Below are 20,858 nucleotides of genomic sequence, written 5' to 3'. Positions count from 1 at the left end.
CACTCGGATAGTATCATGTGGGCTGGAGATGGGGAGTTGCCCTCGGCACTCCGAGGTATTTTATTTTTTAATTTTATTGGGTGCATCCGTACTCGTGAAAGAAAAAGAAGGAGAGAGAGAGAGAAAAAAGAGAGATGATAAATGTCCATAGATCGACTTAAGGAAGGAGAGGAGAGATGTGAGGGGCAAGATACTGGAGACGGTCTGAAAGCTAGGCTGATGTGGAGGACGTGGGAGAGGATAACGCTCTACTGGATGGCGAGGCAAGTGGAGGGAGCGCAAGGGGTGAAGTTGGGGCCAATCTTGTGTTGCTGCCTTGCTGGTCGAACATGTAGATAAAGTTGTGCTCATCAAGGAGCTTTTTGCCGAATGAGTGGCCGATCAGGTAGAAAGCGTTGGGCCCGATGTTGGCGAAGATCTTGGGGTAGAGGACTCTTATGGAGCGGATGAATACGACGAAGCGGCCGACGAGGTAGTCAACGAAGAAGCCGAGGCTGGAGGACTTGGCGATCGGCGCCACAAGAGTAACGTTCATTGGAGATCGAAGCTACAGTGCAACGCATGGAAGACAAGAAGGGGGGAAGGAGACAGAAAGCTGGTTTTGCCTTTTGTGGCAAGAAAAGGATCCGAGATCAAGGAGATTTAGTTCAAAGGAGAGATGGTGGTGAGAGGATAGACCTTGGAGTGGGAGTGCAAGCTCAAGAAGTGGGAGAGGATGATGCGCCGGCGCTGCCGGAGATACCCTAGCCTTCGAAGGAATAATGGCTGGCAGCCAGCGAGCAGGCTAGTTGGATTCGGGCATGGGTGGATGTGATGGATTCGAACCCGACTCAACCTGATTAACATTAAACAGGTTGAACGGATTATATTGCTGGAATCCGAATCCAACCTATTTAATGCACAAGTTAAAACATAATTCAAATATGTTTATTGTGCTGGATTGGGGTTTATATTTTCCCAGTGCAAATTCTCTCTTCTCAAAGGTAGACTAGCTTAACTTACGTGCCATACATCAGAATCAGTGGATCTAAAAATCGCGGGGCTTCGATTAGTCTTTTGGCATCTGATCTGACCTATTCTTGAAGATTGCTAATCTTCCTTGAAACTTATTAATAACCCCACAAAAATTGAGTTGATAATAGGCGATCAGACTCGTGGATTTTGGCTTTGGATGAATTGAGTATCAGAGCTCTGATCAGGCGTTTCTCACGAATATCCCGTCGTTCGATCCCGTAAGTTCCCTGCAGGCTCGATTGCTATATTACACAAAATTTAGATGATGATAAATTATAGAAAAAATAACAAACACTCAATGGAAATACGAATATACTCCAGCCATCCCAGCAACTTCAACCATGCTTCCCACGCATCAATTGTAGCATGGCTCCACTTCAAATTTGGGCTCAGGATCTATTATAGTGCAAGATCCGGTGATGGCAGATCTAACCGAGCAGTCAAAACAAGTTAAATGTGACAACGGGCAATCAGGGGTGTGGCATCGCCAATTAATCTTCATCATCCGAGTTGGTGAAGGTAATCTTTGTGGACTTGGGAGCATCCGCCGTAATTTCTTTATAATGTGATCCATAAAGCTTTGACTCCTGCATAGAAGAGATATAAAGTGACATGAGCTAATGACATGCATGATTTAAATAGCCTGCTTAAATGACTGGAACTCACGACATGCATTAAAACAGACTGGAACCCACAAGGTTACAATATCAGTTCCGCCTCTTTTTCTTTTCCTCCTTATCATCGGACTTGTCATCTATGTTTCCTTTGCTCATCATTGACAAAATTTTAGATCAGTTTCACCATGTCAACTAGCATGAACAATCAAGATAACAAGCCTTCCACATGGAACTTAAGCATGTTCTAGAATTGATTGAAATGCATCATCTTCCAACAAACTCTACCAAACCATTTAAGTATCTTTCAGAAAACCCTTTATCTGGATCCCCAAATATCCACTGTGAAAATGTTTAAATCTATCTCCTCCTCGCTATGCTCGGCTCACTCAATTCCCTCCATCTTTAAAAGTATTTTCCGTTTACTTCATACGCCCAGCCGATGGACAGGTGTTAATAGTTGTGAGTTTAATGTCTCCGTATATATTTTAAAAATAACTAATCCCAACCACTCTATTCAATATTTCCACCCAAAATGCGATCATGGCTCAATAAATTGGTCAGACCAATTAAATTTTATCCTAAATAGTAGGCAAAAAAATAGAAACAACCTATAGCGTAACTTATGAAATTGTTATTTCATTGAATTTTTCAGAACAATAAATTCTGTATTTCTTTTAAAATCCCATGTATTTCTATAAATTAGTTCCCATATTTGATGGAAAAAAATTCAACTATCTAAAACAAACCAGAGGGAAAGAACTGTTACTGTACTTAAACCTTACAAATATGTGAAAATTTGGAATGCATGTGCTTTATACAAACCTTTTTCTTCACACAAGTACCAAATTTGGATTTTCCACAAATTAATATTTGCATTTCTTTTAAAAGCCGATATATTTCAAATTCAACTATCTAAAACTAACCAGAAGGAAAGAACTGTTACTGTACTTAAACCAAACAGATATGCGAAAATTTGGAATGAATGTGCTTTATACAAACCTTTTTCTTCACATGAGTACCAAATTTGGATTTTCCAGAAATTAAATGTTGTATTTCTTTTAAAAGCCCATGTATTTCTATAAAACAGTTCCCATATTTGATGCAAAAAGAAACGACCATCTAAAACTAACCAGTGGGAAAGAACTCTTACTGTACCTAAGCCAAACAAATATGAGAAAATTTGGAATGCACTTGCTTTACACAAACCTTTTTCTTCACATGAGTACCAAATTTGGTAAGGGCTGCAGGAACAATCTGCCCAGCTTCTCGGAGAACATTGACAAGTTCCCCAGCAAGGCCCTACATGTAGCCAAAGAAGAAAGGACATGATGAGGCTCAAATCAGTTGCAATGGTATATACAAGTGAAATTTAAAAGTACAAACATATTTTGGAGTACCTTGTTCTCCTGAGTGAAGAAGGTGTGCGCAACTCCCTTCTTACCAGCACGCCCAGTCCTCCCTATCCTATGGACATAATCTTCAGTGGTTAGTGGAAAGCTGTAATTGATCACCACTTCGACATCAGGGATATCCAGTCCTCGGGAAGCTACATCAGTGGCAATCTACAAAAGTTCAGATAGGAGCAAACCAATAAAGCCATGGATGATAGGACAATTAAGGTCATTTAACAGAAGCAGATTAATGACACCATATTTCCACTAACATTGGGAAAACCAGTCATTAAGTAAATACAACAATATGGGCAAAACAGTGCATTGTACAAGATATGAGTAAAATTTGGCATGCATTCCCTCTAGTTGCATGTGCTGATCTGATAGCATATCATAGTAAAGTGACAAAGAAATAAAAAGTTTCATCAATAAATCATTTCCCACAAAATATGAGGATGATAGTAAATATTTAAGATAAGGAATTGAATGGAGTGTTAGCATTTTAATGATGTTGTTACCATATGGTAGCTACTTGAAAAACAAAGCTAGAAAAGGCTAGAGTTCTACAGAGTCCCTGAAAAAAAAAACATCCAGATCACATTGCTTTGATATGCTTTACAAGGCAAGAACTCAGCGCTACCTGCTCACATAGCCCAAATCAGTTGCATTATCCTCATCCATCCCTAGTAATCCATGATAGTTTGATTTGTCTTGCTTAGACAATCGCAACAATCAAATATTAAGCAATGCGAGTTGCAACTGAGGTTCCCAGTGTGCACCACCATACAAAAGATGCTCAGTTCAAACTTCAAACCATATTCAAGTCACTCACTATTAAGGTTCTAAAATGAAAGTAACTATATATTTTGTTGCGTAACTTCGCCATTGGTGTTAGCAGTTACCTAAACCCAAAAATTGATATCTTGATCCAACATAAAACTCACCATTAAAGGACATTTTCCCTCCTTGAATAAAGATAAAGCCTTAGTTCGATCATGTTGAGCTTTGTCACCATGCACAGAGACAACCTTCCAGCCCCTTCAAAACCAGGTAATATTGTTGAAAGATCATTTCATCAACTTAAACATTTACATCAAGGAAAATAGCAGAGGCAACAAAGCTAAACTGTTGGCAAATGTATACATGAAATGTATATCAATATTCAGCAAAATCAACCATGCAGGTGAAAGGGTGTTAGATACAACATTGATAAAAAAAGCAGGCTGAGCAAATAATACCTCTTCTGGAGCATATTCTCAACACGAGCAGCTTCCTTCTTGTACAAGACAAAAACTAAAACCCTATTCCTGTCACAAATCGCTTTGTTCGTCAATAGGAAATGGTTTATGATCATAAAAGATGGTAAAGAAAGAACGGCGTGAGTTGTTATTTTCTTATTAAGATTTTTGGGATACATTACAACTGTCAGCAATGTAATGCTCATGGTTCAACCAACATCTATTTAACCAAATGACCTCATGGCTTTGAAGATAACCATAACCAGAAAGCCTTACAAAATTGTATTGATCGATATAGAGAACTGCTATGGAAAAGAAGAAGGCCAGCAGAGTCAGCTGGCCAATAACCAGCAAGAAAAAATCAGCAGAAATTAAAATGAAAATTTTCATCCCTTATGTCGATCATTGCCTTGGGGTGAAATTGGTCAGCGGAGTCAGGATTAGGTCTTGCAGCATAGGCCACGGGTTAGTCAAGATAGGTCAGGTTGAGGAGTTCGCCCATGAGAACATAGGGGTCAAAAGTCCTGATCCAACACAAGGTCAGGTGTAAAGTTAAGGTTGCAAATGTTGTCGAAGTTGACCCAGCCTGAATCCAACCTACCTGACGCATTGCCACCCCTACCTTGGTCCACTAAACAACAATAAACTAATAAATAAATAAAAAATATATGTTGGACTTATGGTCAGAGTAAGATATTTTGCTAAGGTCAGAGTAAGATGTTTTGCTGGCTATATAGTGACTTCAGAAAATGTGAATAGTTAGATGAATTTTTCTTTAAGTCCAAATATATAAGGTCAGTGAAAGAGGCCCGGTATGGAATATAAAAGTCTGTACTATAATCAATACCTTTGAAATTTATGGTATTTTTCCAACAACTCAATTAAACGTGACTCTCGTGAGCGATCATCCAAGACCTACATATCAGCAAGAAAAATATTTATGACACCCTACATGAGTACACCAATAGTAACAGCCTAATGAAATTGGCCTTTGCTCGAAAGAAGATCATACATACCTCTACTATCTGCATCACATCGTGATTAGCTGCAAGATCCTGTGATCCAACAACAACCTGAAATTCACAGTTTAAAGTGCAATAAGATCAACATATAATCTGGAAGGTTCCAACTAAAAAAAATGCAAGAGGCACACCTTAACAGGGTTTGGATCCATGAATTCTTGGGCTAACTGGTGAACAGCAAGAGGCCATGTTGCGCTGAACATTACCATCTGGCGGGCTGTATTTGCAAAAACTAATGAGTCTAATCTCTCTACAATATCTTATATAATAAATGACAGCCTATATTCTACAACATTTTATTCTTTGCAGCTTGGAGAACTAAGAGTCAAAGCAACTCGAGATTAAAAATATCAAAGCAGACAAAAAAACAAAATAGATAACAAAGGCATGTCTAATCATGAAAACTACTAGTGAGGATGGAACTAAAGATGATTCTGTTCAGAAAAATGAGAGAAAACATGAAACAGAAAAAAGATGGCATAACTTACTAAGATATTCATGGTAATTCACAAGACTAAAATACTGACCCCGTAGATCTAATACTATCATCAGAATTGATTTTCACTAACCATAAACTAACATATTGAAACCAAAGCAGGAGTTAATATTTTTTCATGCCGTGAAAGACCAAGCGAAAAACAACCAACCCACATAATTTGGTTATATTTCACAGCTGCGAAACCAATATGACCCAAACTAAGAGCTACTGATGCTTGCCTCATATTTCATAGTTAGAGACAGGGCGAACTGTTACCTTCTCTCTCTCTCCCCCCCCACCCCACCCCCACTCCCCAAAACAAAAAAAAAGATCTAAAACTTCCAGAAGATAATGTTGTCAAAAATATAAACTATGTTGCAAATCATAATACTGAATACAAAAGCCTGAATAGCTTGACCAAGAAAATTACATGGAAGCAAACTACATACAAAGGAATCAACCTTATCGTTCATAAGCACATCCTGAGATCGTAAATATTACCCAAGACTAGCAAAAGGTAAGGGGAGCTAGGATGGGTATATAATAGAATAATGGTAGTAACAATGAAAAATTCTCCAGTGGGCATAGCTCACAACTCAAAACGGTAGGGGTTGTCAACTATATGTCAACAAGCACTCAAGTAAAATTTCAATTTCTCACATGTAGTTGCTTAGCTTTTATAACTATATTCACTTGCTAAAAGGGATGCAGCCATGGAAACAGATATTAGTAACATCATATGCCCTTCAACAATAAGAGCTTAGGTAAAGGAGAAATGAAAAATCTGGTAGACCACTATGCCATAAAGTGCATTTTAGGGAGCATATAGATATTGCGTCCTAGTACCATCACAATAAGAATGTTATTATAGATCTATTCATTTACGAACAGAGACGTGGCCATGGGAATGGATACTAGTTCTAGAATCTGCCCTGTAAGAATAAAGCAGTAGGCAAGGCAGGAGCTTGAAAATTCCTGGGAGTTTCTTTCAAGATTCAACATTTCCTGAAAAAAGACTTCATTCAGAAGCCATTCTTGATCCATCCTTACAAGTATAGGACCCCAGTCAAGTCAGTTTTATCCTTGGAGGAAAACCGTCATGCTCCAAGAAGTCCATATTAGGATGCCTGCAGAGAGGGTTTCCTAGTATCCTAAAATAAGAATGACATCTTACGATGCAACACAGAGAATGTGTATTAGAAAGCCTACTGAGATGACTTCCTAGGAACTACTCAATAAGTTAAAGCACATGCAATGCATGAGGAGTAAAGGTCAAATCAATGGAGAGGGGAAAAAATTCTAAACATAAAGCTAAAATGCCATTTTTTGAACAAAAACCCTACCGAACTGCCACTAGATGTGAGATGAAGGTTGGTTAAATGTTCAAGTCAAGGAGTCAGAATCAAGAGACTGCCGATCACTTAGGCAGATTGTTCATTTGTTCTTACTGTAAACATACAAAAATAACCTCATGGTCTGTACTGGCATGAGGATCTCTAACAAGTACAGTGCAACAAAGTGTAGGTAACAATTCATTTATCTGACATGAGTCATTTTGGCTTTCTAACCAGCAACAATTCAACGAAGTGTAAGGTAACAATTAGACAATAAGTGAACAGAGGAAGAGACCTAGACAACCCATCAATAACAAGCCTAGCCCAAAAATTAGAGGCTCTTCTTTTTGTTACTGAAGGGGTAAGACTTGGTCCATGTGTTCCAAAATATGTAGATTGCAATCAGTAGAGTTGGAATGTAAATTTATAAAGACTGGCATAAACTTTAGCACCCAGTTTGAGAATATTGGATCACAAATCCTAAAAGTGCAAGATATATTATGAGGCATCTAAATAGAGAGCCCACTTAATCACGATCTCTATGACATTCAAAGCGCATAAAAATCACAAAGAAAACAAAATGCACCTGTGCATCAAATATTCATGACAGGAATTGTTCTCAGTTACAACTTAGATTCGTTGATTTTACTTCTAAACTAAAAGTATCAAAATCTACTTCAAGGGGTTCATACATGTTTTGATATATGTAAATCATGATCAACATTAGATTGTCTAGATATATGCATTTTCGCATCCAAGGACACCTCCCCCCACCCTCTCTGTGAATGCGCGCATATGCGTGCACGCAAGCGTGTTCGCATATGCTGTGCCTGTACGTGTCTGTTTGCACATGCATGCAACAGAGAGAGAGAGAGAGCGCAGCTCAAATGTATAAGCAACAAATCATCGATGATATATTTCAATCAATATTGCATACCAGTGGCCTGCCAAAACAGCAATAGCATAGTATTACGTGTCCAAAGCAGTGCTTGGTAGCATGCCAAGTACTGGCACACAGCCAGTATCATGCCACTGCTGCATACCATTAAGGCACTAGCAAAGTATGCGTCCTGTCATGCCAACCAGCACTTAGTTCCATGAACCCATATCCTATTTGGATGTGATTTTATGGCAGCACAGTCTTCTATACATAAATGAGATCTATAAGTGACTTCTGCAGAGATTCGATATATGCACATATAATATTCCATCTATAAACTGGTTGGTTAAAGACACAACAAATAACTTGTCTAACTGGAAGGAATATCTCCAATCCTGTAACTGTTTCTAGTAAAAAAAACATAAGTAGAAACTTATGCATGATGCCAAACCAGAACTAATAATAACAAGAAAAGAATTGAATATAACAAACCAGGGCATGTTTGGCTTAATATTGAGCGAACTTCTGGTTCAAATCCCATGTCAAGCATTCGATCTGCTTCATCAAGAACCTACAATATTCCAAGTTTAGTTATTGATGAAAAATGTAACTTGCATCTCTCAAACTAACTCGTGTGGTTTGAAACAGTCCCATTAGCTCCTCTCACAGACAACAACGACAACGACGACAAAAAGAGCACAATAGGGATACTGCTTTGTCACATATGCTCTGCATTAAGATGCACGTTCATGGTCTGAAGAAAATATCTTTATGTCACGTCATTTAGCAAGCTAGTGAAATGCTTGTCTTCAAGTCATACTGCAGTCTAATGCAAAGTTTCTGGCAAACTAGATTAACATTTCTGAAAGATTAACTAGATTACCAGATATAATTCGTACTAATGGTAAACAACTTAAGATAGAGCCTCAAATAAATGAACTTGTATACCTTCCTATGTGTTCAGTTGCCTAAAGATTCTGACTTAGTGGTAATTAACTGAATTCCTTGTGGCATTAAATGGGAGGATGGGCCAAAACAAAGTGGTTAGGCATGTAGGAATGCACAACCGTGTATCTGTCAGGCAAGAACTATTTAATGCTTGACATGTACACCTTAAATTTCTCGAATAATTTGTAGGTCAAATAATTTTCTTTGCCATTAAGACCCAAATTCATGAAGAGATCAGTACTTAAATAAATTAGAAGCTATGAACTTGTCATATACTTTGAATTCTTAAAATCCTAAAATATTGTGATATTAAAATTTATTTCGGACCACCAGATTATGTGTTTGTTCAAGTTTCCTAATTGGTCCAGAATGCTACAAATATCAGAAAGACAGAAAAACATTGATACTGAAAACTATAGGACTTTATCAAGTATCACATTAGTAGTCAAACATGAATGATAACAAGAAGTTTGAGGCATCTAGTAAAGGGATCACACATCAACCGATATCAAAGATCTGACATATGATACACAAACAAGGAAAAAATAAGAATAAGAATATAACTATAGCCAGCAAACATGTTCTGACTATTTCAGGTGAACACTATGAATCCTTCATCACCATATGTTCCTATGGAGTATACTCAATGCCAGCTATGCCGCATCCTTCCTATTGACTTCCATTTATCTTAGATTTCCCCTCTCATTTATTAATCGTCAATACAAATTTGTGGCCCCACCTTACTGAGGCCTCTATGGATTTCTCTAGAAAATTTCTTGCCATCTCAATTAGCCATCCACCATTTTGTCCTTAACATGTGCAACTATGTGCTTGGTATTTAGGTAATCATTCCTCACCAAATTCTTCTTCTTTTACCACACATCCACTTCATTAAGTTTTGCCACTTGGTTTGCCTACTTGAACCTTCTTTCTGGCAAACATTTTAAACCATACTTTATTCTGGACCTTATCAATGTCTTAACCCTCGAGTCGCCCCAGAAATACTAAGTGAATAGAGAGCATGACAAGGGGGAGAGGGGTGTTACACAGAGCCAAGGAGGAAGCAGCCAAAGAAGGAACATAGGTTTGATGACTTGGCTCGCCTAATGAGCTTGCCTCACAAGCCAATCTTAAGCTAGAATTCAAACTCACTAAGTGAGCTAATATTGAGGTAACAGATATACAGCACCGACCAATACTCAAAGAGATTAACAAAGTAAGACTCATCAACACCCTAGGAACAAAAAACTAAAAAACGGCACAAGAAAAGGGCTATACAACAGTATACACATGTAACTTCACCATGAAACAAAGAAACCATGACGAGCATCACAAAAATAATATTGATTTTCCATCAAAATACAATATTAATAGGCCTGCCAAAACATGCCATATCACTTCTGGATATAGTTTTGTGTTACATGTGCACGTTTGGCATTTGCATGTGTATAAATAAGTGCAATTACAAAGAGAACATTTGACTCACCACAAAAGTCACCTCCTTGAGGCAGCAAAAACCCATTTCAATCATATCTTTCAGACGACCAGGGGTCCCAATAACTATATCCTGAAAGCAAGAAAAATGCCAAAAGCTCTCAGACAAACATCCAGCATATTTAATACGCACAATCACATACAATAGATAGATACATATGCATGTATATCCCATTGTCACATGATGGATTCTAAAAGTAGAACTAAGAATTCAAAAATAATCACTCATTGCATCTTCCCAGAAACAAGCAAAGTTTTTGACAATCTGAATACTGACCTAAGATTTAAGCATGCTTATAGCAAATATCTTGCATTAATCAATGATTTGGACATAAGACATGCACAAAGAAAAAAAGAGCAACCACAAATGTCTTACAACTCCAGATTTCAGAGCAGAAATTTGTGGTCCTTTGGAAGTCCCACCATACAAACAAATTGATTTGATGCCACATGGAGTCCCAGCATCACAAAGGACGTCAGCAATCTGTCATTGAAATAAAAATTCAACTTTAGAAGCATGTTATGTCACCAAATTATAATCCAATCCAATGAATAAAGTGCACAATTAGGAGGAAGCAGCGGGCTAGGGCTGTCAAATAAGCGAGTTGTTCGTAAGCAGCTCCTGTTCGGCTTGAAATTCAGCTCGAAATGGGCTTGTTCATTAGCAAATGAGCCAGACACAAGCTAAAATTGTGAGCTTCAAATACAAACAAGCTGAACAAAAGCTCGACCCAACTTGCTCATGTTCAGCTCAAGATAGCTTGAATTTATAAAAATATAAATATATAACAGAAACATATATTTTTATTTATACATTTTTTCAACAAATTATTAAGTGAATGATTTTGTTTTTTCAGTTGTCAGAATAATAATGCACAATGGCTGAGATCAATAAATATAAATTGATCTCTCAACCATCTCAGCCCTTGTATCAAATCCAATGGTTGAGATCATTGACTTAAAAGAAGTGGAATAGGCCATTAAAGCGCAGCCCAACAACCAGCCCTGATCTCTCTCTCTCTTTCTCACCCACACACACACGTCATGGTGAGAAGCGAGGAGACAGAGGACCTCCATCCTGTTGCCAAGTATGCCAACTCTGGCCCATCGACCTCAATTACCCGGCCAAACTTCGCCCCTACTCCACCTAGAGCTTCTCACTCCAGAAAACCACCATATTTCTTCCATGGTTGAGGAGAACATGGAGGGACTTGAGTCACCTCCCAAGCTACGAGCTAACTGAGCCAAGCTCAAGCGGGCTCAAGGTTTAACAAGTCGAGTTTGAGCAAGATCTGCTCAGCTCGTCTTGAGCTTGAGTTGAGCTGACTCGAGCCAGTCTACTGGGTTATCTAGATGAGGCCAGCTTGCTCAAGTTCAGCTCATATACACCCCTACATGGGACACATGGAATATGTTATTACGAATCAAAGATTCTTCATAGAGCTCATCTAACCTCGGAAGAACATGTGAGATAAAGCATAGAAGATTTTATTTGTATATATAAGATATATCATGCAAGAGCTCGTGTAGCTCTGATTCTCTGATTATTTGATTGGAAGCCAAAGGCAGGGTCAAGAATTCTGTCTAAAACAATAAAAAACTTGTGAAATCTGTGGGGACATAGAACCATGCCAACTGGAATAGCACTTACTTGTTGAGCTAGCTCCCTTGTAGGTGAGAGAACAAGACAGCGAGGAACAGCCTTCTTTGATGTTTTCTTGTTGTCCTTCTTCAAAATGTGCTTTAGTGCTGGAACACCAAAAGCCAGAGTTTTACCTAATACACAAGCATTCACAGCGAACCCCGTGTAAATACACCATTAATTAGCCCAGAGAATAAGATGAGGAATTAAAATTTTCAGGGCATGTAGTAACATCAAATGTATAAGCAACAGATACTCGCTTTACATACTTCAGCTCGATGTCGGCGGAACCGGTGCCGGGCACCGTACTGGTTCTCTGCTGGGACGAGTCAGTACGAGCCTGCATCGTGCCAGGCCGGGCCCGTACCGACACAATAGAAGAGGCGGGGGAGAGGGAGAACGAGAGAGAAAAAAGAGAGAGAACAGAGGAGGAAAGGAGGAAGGTCGACGGAGGGTGGCTTCACTTAATTTTGCGATTTACCGACTTCACTTAAAAATCGCGAAATTAAAAAAGCGGCTGGACCCCTGTTTCGAGCGAAACAGAAAAACGGTCGCGGCTTCCCCTTGCTGCCCCAGCGCCTGCCTCCGCCAGCCTCCCTCCCTCCCTCCTCCGCTCGCTCTCTTTTTCTCTCTTTCCTTCTCCTTCTTCATCTTTGGCAACGGTTTTCGTTTTTGTTGCCGGAGCCGTACCCGTGGGCCACCGGTACGGCTCGGAATGGTCAGAACTATCCGGTTCGGGACAGTTCCACCGACCCTGCTTCAACTACCTTAAATGTGAGGCTTCATGTCATAGCAAAGCCACATTACCAGACAAACTGGTTACACAAATAGACTGTAAAATTCTTACCACTACTAATCAAGGATCTTAATGGGAAGAAAACAACATAATTAATGTCAGCTAGTTTTTGATATTGACTCATTCTAATAAACTTTTTTTCCAGTAACTCAAACCCATTTAAACAACACGAGCTTGGAAAAAGCTAAAGGGGACTATCTATAAGTTTTCCAGTTCATAGAATCAAATGAGTAAGACTAATAAAATTTACAAATGAACAGAACAATGAATAATTCTAAGCTCAAGAAATTTAGCAAGGAAAACAAAAAAAAAGCATAAGGAAGGGATACCGGATCCAGTTGCAGCGATCCCTATGAAGTCCCGTCCATCCAAGAGGAAAGGCCACGCATGTGACTGAATTGGCGATGGCTTGTTGAAGTTCTTGCAGCATTCAAGAACCTCAGCTGGAAGCCCAGAATCGGCAAACGATCTCAGAGCCTCATACTTAGAATCCTTTGAGTTGTTCCCAGAAACAACCACAGCACTTCCTCCTTCCGACCCCTCACTCACCTCCTCACCCTTCTTCCCCTCCTCCAACTCCATCCGCTCTGGCTTCGTCCCTTCATCCGAGTCCCCATGCTTCCTCTTCCTCTTCTTGTCCTTCTTGTCTGATGCTTCTCCGATCAATTCTTTGTCCAAGTTCGATTCTGTTTCTTTCTCCTGCATCTTGTTCTTCTTCTCCTTCTTCTCCGAGTTCTTATCGACGGCTTCTGAACTCTCAAAGGGACGGAGCCCCACCTCGGCAAGCTTCCTTTTCTTCTTGGATTCTTTCTTTCCGTTCTTGGTGGGCTCTAGGGTTAGGGTTTCTTCTGCGACAAGATATGCATTCTCGTATCGTTCTCCCCGGTCCTTCTTCTTCTCCTTTTTGTTCTTCTCCTTCCTCTTCTTCTCTGAGATCTTCTGCACTCCTCCGCCATGGCTGGCTGGAATTTCCGGGGTTTCTGGTTCGCCGGGATGGGCCGCGGCATCTTCGAGTTTTCTACCCATCGCAGGAGGCGAACAAGAAAACGGAGGCGCTGCGGGCGGGTTTTCTAGGGTTCGGAGTTCCGAATACACGTGATTGACACGTGATAGTTAGAGAGTATGGGCCGCAGTTGACTGTGGGCTGGAGCCTGGGTGAATCGGCCCAAGACTGATTGCGCGTCGGTCCATGTCCTTTTTGAAAAAATCCCTTAATTTAGTTGAACATTTAACTTATTAATAAGAACAAAAAATCGAAAGTATTAGATGAGTTATACAATGATCGGGTAGCCTGCTCTCTATCCTCGAGTTGTCGGTTGTCCTTTCTTTGGAGGACTGACTCCTGAAACTCTGAAAGAAGAGAACTTCTTTTTTCCCAACTAGGTTCATTATCCGTGTGAGTGCGTCATCCCAGCGCCACCTCGGTATCGGCAGACCAGATGGCGACTCCACCGAACAAATCAGGCAGGAGGCATCCGGTCTCTATATTTAATCGACGCCTATGTATTTCGAATCTGGGTCACTTCAAGCCCCATTCCAACCTTGCTACCTCCAAGGGCTTCTTTTAAGTCCTCTCTCCCGGCCCCACCTCGACCCCATGCTTACCCTAAGATCACAAAGAGAGAGAGAGAGAGAGAGAGAGAGAGAAAGAGCGTTGTAGCGATAGGCTCAATCGAGAGGAGAAGGCTGACCTCGTGGGTGGCTTCAACCCCCACGTCAAGTTCACCGACAAGCAATTCATGACAGCCTTGACTAGGTCTTCCACACATATGATGACTTCACCATCCTCGACCGACGACCCTAGCCTCACCCACGATGACCTCCACCGCGCCTACGACAGCGGCGCCGACGAGATCGACCACGATTTTCAAGTCCTCTCCCTCCATGGCCCTTCCTTCTCTTCCATCACTGTTGCCTTCCCCAACCCCAACCACAACCACGGCGTCATCTCCGAGTCCACCATGATCTTGGCTCTAGTGACTTCGCCGAGAAGCCAGTGCTCTGGGATAAGTGTGGGCCGCACTATGCCCTCTTTCTCAAGGTGCTCGTGGCTCTCCTTGACCGTGCAGACATGGCTGGATTATAGGAGGAGGCGTCCGACGACATGTCAATTGGTCGAGCACTCTACGAGCAGCAACTATACTAGGAAGCCATCGTCGGCTTCCGCCATGCCGGCGAGCTGCAACCCGTCGACATTCGGTCCCATTTCTATGTCAGGAACTCAATCCGTACCTTTGGCAGGCATGCAGAGGCTAAAGAGGAGTTCTTGCTCTCTCTGTCAAGGCCGGGGTGGACTTGTGGGCTCATCTCCTTCCCGAGATCCATGTCAATCTTGTTGGAAAAAATTTAAATGCGCACGCGGCCCGAAATTTGGCCGCGTGCGCGTTTGAGAGAAAAAAAAAAATAAAAGGGTAACGCCCAGCGGGCGTTACGCTTTGGAAACGGCCGCGGCCGCGGCCGCGTGCTCGTTTGAAAACGAAAACGCCAACGGGCGTTTTCGTTCGCATTAAATGGACGCGTGCGCCCGTTGGCGCACGTTGCGCGGACGCGTCCGCGGAAGGTGCGGACGCGTCCGCCGAAAAGACCATATTGCCCCCGATTAAATTCCTATATAAACCCCTCCATTTCATCTCTTTAGAAACACGAAAAATTTCAGAAAAATAGTGGAAAAATTCTGAAAAAATTCTTCTCCCTCTTAGCCACTTCCAAATTTTATTTTACATTTTTTATTCAGTTTATTTAGTTCTTTTCATTCCGTTCTTTGCTGGATCTGCAAGTCCGATCGGGTTCGCTTTGACTTCTTCCGAGACGTGCCGAAGAAGAGGTTGTAGGGTCGTCGTATCTCCGAGAAGGATTGCCGGGTGACCCGTACGTGGGGGCAAATACTTCTTTGGGACAGCGTCTACGCGCTTCGACCTGCTTTCAATCAGGCTATTTCTTCTACCTTTATTTTTAATTTAATATTAGTAGATTGGTAGGATTTGAAATTCTATGATATAAACTTATTAAATGCATAGATTTACTTTGTGCTAGAATAGATTTATTTTGTATTAAAATAGAATTATTTGGATGCCGAATGATATGCATGTATATTATTTCCTTTAAGATTTTTTTTATTAATTGAATTTATAGATTTATTTATTTAGTTAGGAGATATATTGCTAACAATCCAAAGAAGTATTTATTTTTGTTAGTAATATATAATTAATTAAATTCTTTATTACAATTGTGGCATATTAGATTTTAATTGCAATAATTGTTTTTGCTAGCACATCATCAATAATAAATTATTCTAAAGAGTTAATAATTTGGTTAACCTCCAAGAGGTTTATTATACCTCCATTTGGACTTCTCAAGGAGTAATTTCCAGATCCCATTCAAACGGAAAATTCGGAAATTGGTTGATACATAATAGTTAATCTATTGAATTAACTTATTAGATCTCAATAAATTATTCTAATAAAGAAATAAATATTTTAATTCGCTGAATTGACATTTTAGATCTTAATTACAATAATTGATTTGCCATAAAATTAGTAATCAATTATTTCAATAAGGCAATAATTCAAATCTAACATATAATTCATTAAATTGATATTTTAGATCTCAATTAAAATAATTGATTTGCTACTACTAAATTAGTAATCAATCATTGCTAATTCGGAAAATTCAAACGAAAAATTTTGAAATTAGTTAATCCACAATATCTAATTTAAATTTGCATTTAGGTTATTTTAAATGTTGAATTTGTGTGATTTCTAGTGATTATATCCACTAACTAATAGTGTCTAAGAAAAGCTTGTCAAAAAGGCATACGTGCCTAAGAAAGGCTGGTACTTAAGTGAGCCTAGTGCTCCACCACCGATCTGGAGCTGATCTGGCTATTAGTTTTTTGGATATATCAATTAGACATCCAAAGTTCAATATAAATATTACTGCAATCTTTTGACATAGATTTTTTTGATTTCAATCAGGTTTCTGTCATTATTCTGTAACCCTGATCCTATGGCCTCAAACACTAGTGACCATCTTAGTGCCAAACCTGAAAAATTTGATGGCCATAACTTTAGGAGGTGGCAGAACCAAATGCGGTTCTGGCTCACCACATTAGGGTTAATCTCAGCCATAGGTGAAAGTACGATCGAAGTTGATAACGGGTCCAACCCAACTACCTCTTCCAACACTGAACATTCTGCCTCCACTAGCACACCCTCTAGGACACCTGATGAGATAGATTATCATTGTATCCATAGAATTCTAGGTGCTCTTTCTGAGAGGCTGTATGATATCTATTACACAGCCAAGAGTGCCAAAGAACTCTGGGACACCCTAGATAGCAAATATGGTCTTGATGATGCTGGGGTAAAGAGGTTCAAAGCCTCCGATTTCAATAAGTTTAGGATGGTGGACTCAAAGCCTATGAATGACCAAATTCATGAATTTGAAACCCTGATCCACCAGCTTAGGGCTAATGGAACCAATTTGGATGAATCATTCCAGGTAGCCTGTTTGATAGATAAACTACCTACTTCCTGGTCTGATTTTGCTAAGACCCTGAGCCATACCCAAGGAATTCTCACCCTAACCCAAGTCTTAAACTCCATTAGGATTGAAGAGCAGCATAGGCTCAGAAATAATACCTCTACTGGATCTAAAAATAATGCATATAATGTAGAAGCTCCTCCTAAGAAAAATCAGAACCGACCCTTCCGTAAGAATTTCAAGAAGAAACCCTACAACCCTAGAAACCCTAACCACCACTACAATGGGAAGCCTATTCAATCCCAGGAGCAGAAGAAGAAGAAAGAGGAAGGTGGTGCTCGTTTCTGTTATGTGTGTGGTCGGACCAACCATTTGTCTCCACAGTGCTTCTATAAGAAGACTGCACCTCTTCAATCTAAGAAGAAGGGTCCACACACATCCAGTGCTCAAGTCAACATGGTGACTTCCGGCGCTGGCTCCTCTGAGACAGCTTTCAGGTCTGTTTCCTTCACTCCTGAAGTTAACATGACTTTACAAGCACTAGATTGGTGGATTGATACCGGAGCTGGTATTCATATTTGTTCGGATCGTTCCTGGTTTTCTTCTTACCAGATCTCAAGTGGAGGAGCTGTGATCATGGCAAACAGCTCGGAGGCACGTGTGTTAGGAGTAGGACGTGTGGACTTAAAGCTTACCTCTGGAAAAGTCCTGTCACTGCACGGCGTCCAACATGTTCCAGTTGTTAGGAGAAACCTCATTAGTGGTTCTTTGCTTATCCAGCAAGGCTTTCGTTTTGTCTTTGAGTCCAATAAGGTTGTAATTTCTCATGGTGTTATGTTTATTGGAAAAGGATTCCTTAGTGAAGGATTGTTCAAATTGAATGTAATAGCTCCTTCAATAAATGAAAATCCTTTGATTATGAATATAGAGCCTCCTTCTATTTGGCATGGTAGATTAGGTCATGTAAATTATAATTCAATTAAGCAACTTATGAACCTAAATCTAATACCAAAAAGTGATCTCAAGAACCATGAGAAATGTCAAACTTGTGTAGAAGCCAAACTCCCTAGGAAGCCTTTTAAATCTGTTAATAGGGATTCTGATCTATTAGAGTTGATTCATAGTGATGTTTGTGACTCTGGTAGAACTTCTAGGGGAGGTAACAGATACTTTGTAACATTTATAGATGATCTATCGAAGTTCTGTTACATCTACCTAATTAAAACCAAGGATGAGGTGCTCAGCAAATTTAAAATTTTTAAGATTGAAGCTGAGAACCAACAGGAAAAGAAAATTAAAATTCTTAGATCAGATCGGGGAGGTGAATATACATCAAATGACATAACTCAATTTTGTGAAGATCATGGAATCATTCATGAAGTGACTGCACCCTATTCTCCCCAATCAAATGGAGTAGCAGAAAGGAAGAATAGGACTTTAATGGATATGGTGAACTCCATGCTTATAAGCTCAGGAGTACCAGAAAATTTGTGGGGGGAAGCTCTTGTTTCAGCCTGTTATATCCTTAATAGAATTCCCTCTAAAAATAATGATCTAACCCCATATGAAGTTTGGAAACATAGAAAACCTAATCTTAGCTATTTAAAAGTGTGGGGGTGCTTGGCAAAAGTAAAAATACCTGATTTTAAGAGAAAGAAAATAGGCCCTAAAACAGTGGATGCCATATTCATAGGTTATGCAGCCAATAGTAATGCCAATAGATTTCTGGTAATAAGTTCAGAAATAAATGATATTAGTAACAACACTATCATAGAAGCCAGAGATGCAACATATTTTGAAGACACCTTTCCACTTAAGACTAGAGTAGATAGCGGTATAGCTAGTAGCTCTAGTAGAATAAGGACAAGAACAATAGAAGTAGAAGCAGAACCTAGGAGGAGTAAAAGATCCAGGGTAGAGAAAACATTTGGAGATGATTTTTATACCTTCCTAATAGAAGACTCTCCAACTACCTTTGAGGACGCAATGAAATCTTTGGATTCACCTTTTTGGAGAGAAGCTGTGGACAATGAGATGCAATCAATTATCCAAAACCATACTTGGGAATTGACTGATCTTCCTCCTGGTTGTAAAACAATAGGATGCAAATGGATCTTTAAGAAGAAACTTAGGCCTGATGGCTCTGTAGATAAATTTAAGGCTAGATTAGTTGCCAAGGGCTTTACTCAGAGACCTGGGGTAGATTTCTTTGATGTTTATGCACCTGTAGCTAGGATAACTACTATTAGGGTCCTTATAGCATTAGCCTCCATTCATAGATTAGTGATTCATCATATGGATGTTAAGACAGCTTTTCTAAATGGAGACTTAAATGAAGAAATTTATATGGACCAACCAGAGGGATTTAAAACCCCAGGCCAAGAAAATAAAGTTTGCAGACTAGTCAGATCTCTTTATGGTCTTAAACAAGCACCTAAGCAATGGCATTTGAAATTTGATGAAACCATAATGACATTTGGATTTGAAATCAATAGCACAGACGAATGTGTATATCATAAGAGAGTTGGACACAAATTTGTGATCTTGTGCCTTTATGTAGATGATATACTGATCTTTGGGACAGATCTTCAGATAATTGATGAAGTAAAACAATTTTTAAGTCATAAGTTTGATATGAAAGACTTGGGACAAGCTGACTTAATTTTAAATACCAAAATAATTAGAAGTGCAAATGGAATTGAGTTATCCCAAAGTCATTATGTTGACAAGATACTCAACAAATTTAATTATTCGGATTGTCAGCCTGTCTCTACTCCCTTTGATCCCTCTACACATCTTAAGAAGAACTTAGGAACTCCTATCCTTCAAAGCCTATATGCTCAAATCATAGGCTCACTAGGATTCCTAACTAACTACACTAGGCCAGACATAGCATATGCTGTAAATAGACTTAGTAGATATACTGTTAATCCAAATAGAGATCATTGGACAGCATTAGAGAGAATTCTTAGGTATCTTAAGGGTACCAAGTCCTATAGTTTGCACTTTAGTGGGTTTCCTGCTGTTCTAGAAGGCTATAGTGATGCCAACTGGATCAGCGATACCTTAGATGTTAAATCCACCACAGGATACGTCTTTCTCCTAGGAGGTGCTGCTGTGTCTTGGAAATCCACCAAACAAACCTTAATATTTAGGAGTACCATGGAATCTGAACTGATAGCTTTAGACACTACTAGCACTGAGGCTGAGTGGCTCAGAGATCTACTTATAGACCTTCCTGTAGATGAGTCACCTTTACCACCTGTCTCCTTACATTGTGACTGTAAATCTGCAATAGATAAGTGCAACCAAGAAAATGCCAATGTAAAAATGAACAGGCACTTAAAAGTACGTCATAAATCATTGAGATATAAATTGAAAAATAATGTTATTGCCTTGAATTTTGTAAAATCAGAAAATAATTTGGCTGATCAGCTTACAAAAGGTTTATCTAGAACAGTGGTTCTAGAGTCGTCGAGGGGGATGGGGCTTAGCCCATAAAGATAAATCACCACGGTGGGA

At 39.6% G+C, this 20,858-nt stretch overlaps 1 protein-coding gene across 1 annotated transcript; it reads right to left on the bottom strand.

The window, feature by feature from the left end:
* Positions 1-1,127: 1,127 nt before the first annotated feature.
* Positions 1,128-15,331, bottom strand: STRS1 (DEA(D/H)-box RNA helicase family protein). Its single transcript, XM_008780323.4, has 13 exons — positions 13,184-15,331; positions 12,068-12,192; positions 10,793-10,900; positions 10,409-10,489; positions 8,467-8,545; positions 5,414-5,499; positions 5,277-5,333; positions 5,108-5,175; positions 4,261-4,329; positions 3,967-4,060; positions 3,029-3,193; positions 2,838-2,930; positions 1,128-1,601 (listed from the first exon to the last, which is right to left on the bottom strand). Exons 1-13 carry the CDS (start codon positions 13,878-13,880, stop codon positions 1,506-1,508), a joined length of 1,818 nt encoding a protein of 605 aa, XP_008778545.2. The 5' UTR covers positions 13,881-15,331; the 3' UTR covers positions 1,128-1,505.
* Positions 15,332-20,858: the final 5,527 nt, after the last annotated feature.

This window comes from Phoenix dactylifera, chromosome 3, assembly GCF_051530095.1.
Source record: "Phoenix dactylifera cultivar Ajwa chromosome 3, Ajwa_hap1_PhDact_Kaust_v1.1, whole genome shotgun sequence".
NCBI lineage: Eukaryota > Viridiplantae > Streptophyta > Magnoliopsida > Arecales > Arecaceae > Phoenix > Phoenix dactylifera.
The sequence above is the reverse complement of the archived record's forward strand: the minus strand, read 5'-3'. Positions and strand labels throughout refer to the sequence as shown.